We start from the raw sequence: 7,289 nt of genomic DNA, 5'->3' as shown, positions 1-7,289 counted from the left end.
ACAGCGATTTTGGTCTAATCGCTGTATTTAGCAGTGATTTTGTACCCTTTTTTACAGCTATCACTTCATATAGCGAATTACTTTGCTGTACTTCTAGCCATAGTAAACTGATGTAGCGGCAACGGAGCGGTTTATTGTGACGGAAGGAGTGTGGAACTGAAAAACTGCTAGTTGCTGGTGTGTTTGTGTCTTCTCTGGACAACTGAATTTTGTTGTTCATTCTTCATGCTAAGTATATGCCTCTTGGAAAAGACCATATTTCATGCAATGCAAACCGAGTTCTCCGCATCTTTAGCTGAATCTAAGCCACCTTTACTGTTATTTTTTTCCGAAACAATGTCGAAAACACTAATAAATCATAATCATTTATATAAACATGTCTTAAACAACACAAGGTGTCATGCATTCTTCAACAAAAGAAAACAATTCTCTCAAAATGTTAACCCTTCTGTTTTATTTCTTCACTGCATTATCCTACCACCATAAAACCGTCACCGGAGCTAAAACTCAACAAGAAGATGGATTCACCGTTAACCTAATGCACAGATACTCCCAAAAATCTCCGTTCTACGACCCGTACATGTCATCTCTCGAACGCTTCCAAAAATTACTCAAGGCCTCAAAATCGAGGCATGATCAAATAAAATCGCTTCAAAACAAGGTTGATACTACTATACTCACAAATGACGGAGATTATCTCATGAGTCTTTACGTTGGCACTCCACCAACTGAACTAGTTGCAGTTCTCGACACATCAATTGACCTGACTTGGCTTCAGTGCACGCCTTGTGTGAATTGCTACGAACAAACTGTTCCTCTATTCAAACCTTACTCTTCAAAAACCTACAAAATTCTTCCTTGCGACTCACAGCATTGTTCGGACCTTGACCCTTCCCATATTAACTGCGACCAATCGTCTGACCAATGCTTATATTGGTACACTTTCGGAAACCATACTAGCATGACCGGTGGTGTTATGGGAAACGACACATTTTCCTTCAGTTCATCTGATAGAGAAAATCCTTCCTTTCCCTCGACCACTTTCGGGTGTGGATATGATCAGGTTGGTGAGTTTGATCAACGGTCAGCTGGCGTGGTTAGCCTTGGATCAGGCCCTCTTTCACTGGTTTCTCAAATGGGTTATAAAATCGACTACAAGTTCTCTTACTGCTTAGCCTCTACCTCAAACTCTACCAGTAAGCTAAGATTTGGTGCTTCGGAGACAATTGGACAAGAAACTGTCAGGACTCCTTTTTTCACAAAATACCCTGCAAGTTTCTACAATCTTGAATTGTATAGCATAAGCATAGGTCAAGTGAGCGTAAAAGTCAACAACGAGATAATCCTAGATACCGCTAGCACACTTACGTATCTAACCCCGAGTATCTTCTCAACCCTTGTGACTATGGTTAATGGGGCCATAAGGATAAAACCGATAGTCAATGGTCTAGTGGAGTCGGTATTGTGCTATACGACGCCTTCAGGAGTTATAATCCCTCCTGATATGGTGTTTCACTTTAGTGGGGGTGACTTGGTTTTGAAGGGTACAAATTTGTTCTTCGAGTATAACGACTCCCTTTGCATGTCGATTGTTTCGACACTAGAAGAGGACGATCCTTTGGTCTTCGGGAACATGGCTCAGGTAAACTTGGAGGTTCAGTATGATCTTCTAAGGCGGACTGTTAGCTTTTCTCCGAAAGATTGCGCCTTAGATAAGTAACAGCAGTACCATAATATACAGCAATAATAACTAGTAACCGGGATCTAAAATTCTAATCTAATAAAGTTTAGTGTTTTCTATATTTTCTAAATATAAACTGAAAATATGACATAATATTGGGTTATATATTTGCGATTAATATTGCAGTTTAGTACCATGTCAAGATTAACCACGACTTATTTTTGCAACGGTAATATAAATCGTATCAGTCTACTCTCGGCTATCGGTCAAGTAGCCGTCCCATATTCCAAACCATCAAATATAAGCATTTTTACACAGCAAAGATATAGCCAGGGCAAGTAGAAAATAATTTACATAACAATCAATTTCAAAGTAATGACCGACATGGTGGTGATACCTAATACGGAGTGCCCTGCCGGGTTGTATCATATCGTCTCAACTCCAAAGCAAAAAAATAACACAGACTTTAATCAAAGTCGCAGTAACATGCAGATAAAACAGAAACTTGTGCATAGCATTATAGCAGTCAAAACATCAGGAAGTACAAGCTAATAAAACATGTTCTCTCCGTGATACAGTCAATCACAGTAAAGGTCCAAAACAGTTTTTTTCAGCAAGAAACAAATTACTCAATGTTCCAGACTTCCAGTACACCGTCAACTCGACGAGAAAACTCGATAAACGACCCAACAGTTTTGGCATTTTTAAGGCATGTAAATAAGACACAGATATACAACCAAATTTCGAAATTCAATTCTCTACATAAGAACAAAATATAGACCCCATGTTAAACTGCTACATAATTCAGTCTGTCTTAGTCACAAGGGTACCGATTTTGTTGCAATTCAATTATTGTACATGGATAATACAAACCAATTTATTGTTATGACTTATGACAGATGAATTATTGGTTATTTTTTCTCGCAGAAAGATTTGGCTATCTCAATAGAAATAAAGAGTTTGTCTCTAATAGCACACCGATAATTCAGTTAATTTCATGTAATCACAAAATTCACATTAAGTATCTTCTATAAGCAAACTGATACTTAATTAGCACATTTGCATTAATAATTCTAAAGTGTAGACGAAACAACTAAGCGGAATTAATAATCCCTTGAATCGTCAAAAACACCTCAGCAAATGAAGTAGACAAAAAATAGGTGGCTTGTACTTGTTTTTCACTTCTTGGAATTTTGGAAAACTAAGTTCTTCCAACTACTCAAGAGTAATATTTTAGAACGGCTATGTCACCCAAATGCATGCTTAAACTTATGACAACATGTTCTATGAAGTGGGTTGGAATTTAGGACAACGGACAAGAGTTGTTGAGCTACTAGATTAGGCATATGTAATATAATCAGAATGATCCAACAAGAAAACTCCTAATAGGTACTCCCTCCGACCCTCCGTCCCAATCAGTCATTTACCTTTGATTGAAATACCTTTCACACGGAATAAAAAGGTAAACAAATGTTCACTAGAATAAATGGCACTCCAAAACACTTATCTAGCACTCTAACTCGATATTCTTTGAGATAGGAATTAGGATAAACAATAGCGGAAGTACACGGAACCTATTCTCGAGGACCAATCAATGCTTGCTAGAACAATGGTGTATCAACTAGGAAATTAGACATGATAAATCTAGGCCAAACAAGAAAGCAACATGAAATTCCATCATAAGATAAAGTTCACTGACATTAGACTAAAACTTAATCTAGAAGGAACATAATGCACATTAGATAGCCAAACCCATATGCCAAAAAAACTTAATAAAGTGAAAAAGTAAAGGCAAAAGTGAGCAAAACTAAGAAAAACATGTTCTAAAACTCTAAATGTAAGAGCTTTCATGTGTAAATAGATCATAAATTCATAATTAGATGATGAGAAGTTTACAAGCGATACGAGGAAGTGAATACCTTCACTATCATGAGGCCGGAGCTCTATTACTCCAAGGCAAACTCATATCAACATTGCTACCACTAAAATCTGCAATAGATGAATTTGGAAACTTGCTCTTCTTCGACCATAACCATATTTTAGAAACGGATAGACTCTCAACTTTGCTCCCAATATTAATCTTTCTAGCTTCGGCATCAGCATTAGCAATCGATGTCGCTGTAGTGGAGTTTCTGTGTAGCCCATTTCTCAAACTGAGATTCTTCAATTCAGCAACAGTCTCATTCAAAGGGTTTTTATCAGGGGATACTGCGACTTGTAACATCGAATTTCCAACCACATATTGGTATGAACCCATTGAATAACACCTCCTAGCATCCAAACTACTACTCGTCTCACCGACATCTCTCCCTTGGAACACAACACCTTCTTCTTGTCGAACCTCGTTACTTGTGCTCCTAAACTTGCCAAGTCTCACAGGAAACACCTTCTTCTCACCAACAATCTCAATCTCAAATGGCTTCTGATTTTTCCCAACCATTCCACAACCACCACCTCCAATCCCATTGTAAGACATCCCAACCCCCCCACTCCCATCATCATCCATCATATCCTCATAATCGAAAACCGGGTTTTCAATAGCGAAACCAGGGGCATAAAGGGAACCTCTACAAAGAGGGCAAGTAGAATTGGACAACAACCATGTATCTATACAATCAATATGAAAAGCATGACTACATAAAGGCAACAACCTTAACTTATCTTGTTCCGAAAACTCACACAAACAAACAGCACAATCAAATGGTTCCTTCAATCCAACAATTTCCTTATACTGAAACAAAGGTAATGCATCAATAAATGCCTGATCTAACCCTGAATCATGAAGATGAAAAAGTTGCTGCAACTGTCTTTGCATTGCATCCGAATTTGAAACATTATCTGTGTATCCATTAGATTGAGACATTGCAGAAGATGAATGTCTTTGCTTCATGAAAAATCTAATTAACAGGTGAAGTAAACCAGATATGAAGAAAATTACTGCTAAAATTATAATTATAAACAAAATTGCAGGACTGATTTTTCCAGCTGAAGATGATGATGGTGGTGTTGCTTGTGAAATTGTGTCTCTTTGGAAGAAATTATGATGATTTTGTGATTGAAACAATGACATGTTAGCAAGTTGAACAATACCCAATAATAAAAATTCAAACTTTCACACAAATTTCTCAACTTTCATAACAAAATGTATGAATTTTAGGGTTTTGACAAAAACCCAATATTAAAGATTGAAACTTTCCCCAAATTTCTCAACTTTCATAACCTAATGTATGAATTTTAGGGTTTTCTCAATAACTCAATAATAAAGATTAAAACTTTCACCCAAATTTCTTAATTTCATAACATAATGTCATAAATTTTAGGGTTTTCTCAAGAACCCATCTTTGATTTCATGATTTCTGAGCAAACCCAGATCATATTTTTTGCAGCAGCAAAAAACCCAGTAAAATAACCCTAATTAAATGAGGTTTTTTGGGGATTTTTTAATATTTGGGGGGAATAATTTGAGTAAGAAAACCCTAATTTTTACTCTAATTTGCAACTTTTTAAAGAATCTGGGACTATGTTGTGATGATGTATAGTTTGAAGAGAAAGTTTGGGGGAAAATCAAAAGGTGAAATTCTTAACTTGAGTTGAGTTGAAGACGACTTTGGCTTGTGGGAGTAGTGGGAGCTTCAGAAAGGTAAAATGACTAAAATAGGGTTTAAATTTCCTGCTAATTTTACCTTATAATCAAGGAATACAAGGGTAGATTGGTCATTTTAAAAGTGGTGTTTGTTTTGTACTCCTTAAGTTGTAACTCTGTTTAGAAAAGGTCAAAGGCTTGTCACTTACTGTACTACTTTCACATGTGAGATGGAAATTGGTCAACTAGGAATGTAATAATGGTAGAGTGCACTTATCTTTCAAATTCAATTCTTTGGATTTTAGACCATTTTGCACGATAAACTTGGATAAGTAGACCTGCAAGAAGATGAGATAGCGTTATCGAATAATATTATTATAATTTTTACATATCTAAGATATAATTGTGCCTAAAAATTAAATGTAATAGAGTGATATTGGAGTCGATATTATTGTACCACTTAATAATGCCACATCGTTGTTTAGAGCAGATAAAAATTGTTTTAAAAAAAATGTAGTTAAAAGGTGAGACTATTTTCGGATGTCATAAAGGTATGATTTATTCCCGACAATTCTTCCTATCTCAAAATCATCGAATTTTGAAATAGTTATACGTCTATACACCTAATGTTCTTACTACTTTTTCCATTCAAATTGATTCTAATACATTTAAATGTTTGGCTAAACACTCTCACGTATAATATCTAAACATATTGAAATTAAATTGAATGAATGGAGTATTAAGTTAATATCGCACAACAATTAGCGGTATTTGTTTCTATAAAAGCAACTTTAGTTAGTGTATACTCTCTCCGTCCCGCACAAATGGTCATTTATTTACATATTCTATTTTTGGGTATCTCAATCAATTGTTTAACTTTTTATTTTAGGAATGCCTTTAATGGACAATTTGATCATCCACACTCAATTTGGTCAAATTGCCATTTAATAATTGACTCCCTCCTATTTCCTTAATTTTTATGCCATAACTAAAGGTAAACAGATGACCGAGACGAAATGAGGAAAATATTTGGGCCACTTTGATCACTGATTTCATGGATCATTAAGTCTGTATCAAGCCCAAAATACTTTAAAGTAGGATCATTTCAGGATCCGCAGATCTTTAAGTGACCAACTTTTTGGGCCAAACTTGTATTTGGACTTTAGAGCCTCTTGATGGACCTTTATTTCTGATACACTTCGATCAAAGAGATATGGGCCTTCCAACTTATATTCACACGTGATATTAACGCTCCTGTTTTTTCGGCTTAGTTTCAGCTTACACTTCAATTCAGCGTAGCTTATTTCAGTTTATTTCAGTTTAGCTCAACTTCTTTCAGCTTTGTTTATCTCAGAAAATTTCAATTTAGTTCAGAGAATTTCAGTTCAGTTCAACTTCATTAGCCCAAAAGAACACGCCATAAGTGTCGGATCACGATCCTTTTTTTTTTTTCCCAAAACCGTCATTACATACGACCAGGTTTCTAGTTCATCTTTTAGATGAACTTTAAATGAAATGGAAAAAAAATTCAATATTACAAGTCAAACAATTTAGAGATAAAAATAAAGGTAATGATAAATACAACCCACTAGGTTATATTTAAGAAACCAAAAGAGGAAATAAATTCTTGATATATGCATTAATTATATTGGTTAATGTGTAACTAGTTTAGCTCCCGCGCAATGAATGCGCGGTATTTATAGAGTTTTTACTTTTATATTACTTAATAATGCCAAATTAATACTTCATTAATTTTTCATATTTCATGTCATAATATTTTGATATGAGAAAAAAAATAGAACTGTAAATTATTCAAAAAAACAGAGTAAAATTGAACTGCAAAATAATAGTGGTATCTAATTAATTGTTCATTTTCTCGTTATTGTATATTTTTTCGAGAAAAAAAAAATTAAAACTGAAAATTAGTCAAAGAGAATTGAGTAACGTGTTGAAATGTATTTTATAAAAACTATTTTTTATACCACAAAACTAATGATTCCAATTTATTAATTCTTTCATTTGTTT

At 34.9% G+C, this 7,289-nt stretch overlaps 2 protein-coding genes across 2 annotated transcripts; one reads left to right on the top strand and one right to left on the bottom strand.

Moving 5' to 3' along the window:
- Positions 1-383: 383 nt before the first annotated feature.
- On the bottom strand, positions 384-5,458 carry LOC141644256 (RING-H2 finger protein ATL46-like). The gene has a single exon (XM_074453736.1). It carries the CDS (start codon positions 4,749-4,751, stop codon positions 3,609-3,611), a length of 1,143 nt encoding a protein of 380 aa, XP_074309837.1. The 5' UTR covers positions 4,752-5,458; the 3' UTR covers positions 384-3,608.
- Positions 401-1,848, top strand: LOC141644255 (putative aspartic protease At2g35615). The gene has a single exon (XM_074453735.1). It carries the CDS (start codon positions 401-403, stop codon positions 1,718-1,720), a length of 1,320 nt encoding a protein of 439 aa, XP_074309836.1. The 3' UTR covers positions 1,721-1,848.
- Positions 5,459-7,289: the final 1,831 nt, after the last annotated feature.

Source organism: Silene latifolia, chromosome 2 (assembly GCF_048544455.1).
Source record: "Silene latifolia isolate original U9 population chromosome 2, ASM4854445v1, whole genome shotgun sequence".
NCBI lineage: Eukaryota > Viridiplantae > Streptophyta > Magnoliopsida > Caryophyllales > Caryophyllaceae > Silene > Silene latifolia.
This window is presented reverse-complemented; position numbering and strand designations above follow the sequence as displayed.

What these genes read in the sequence shown, in the direction of transcription:
- LOC141644255 (XM_074453735.1), top strand. Translation starts at nt 401, where the DNA reads ATGCATTCTTCAACAAAAGAAAACAATTCTCTCAAAATGTTAACCCTT.
- LOC141644256 (XM_074453736.1), bottom strand. Translation starts at nt 4,751, where the DNA reads ATGTCATTGTTTCAATCACAAAATCATCATAATTTCTTCCAAAGAGAC.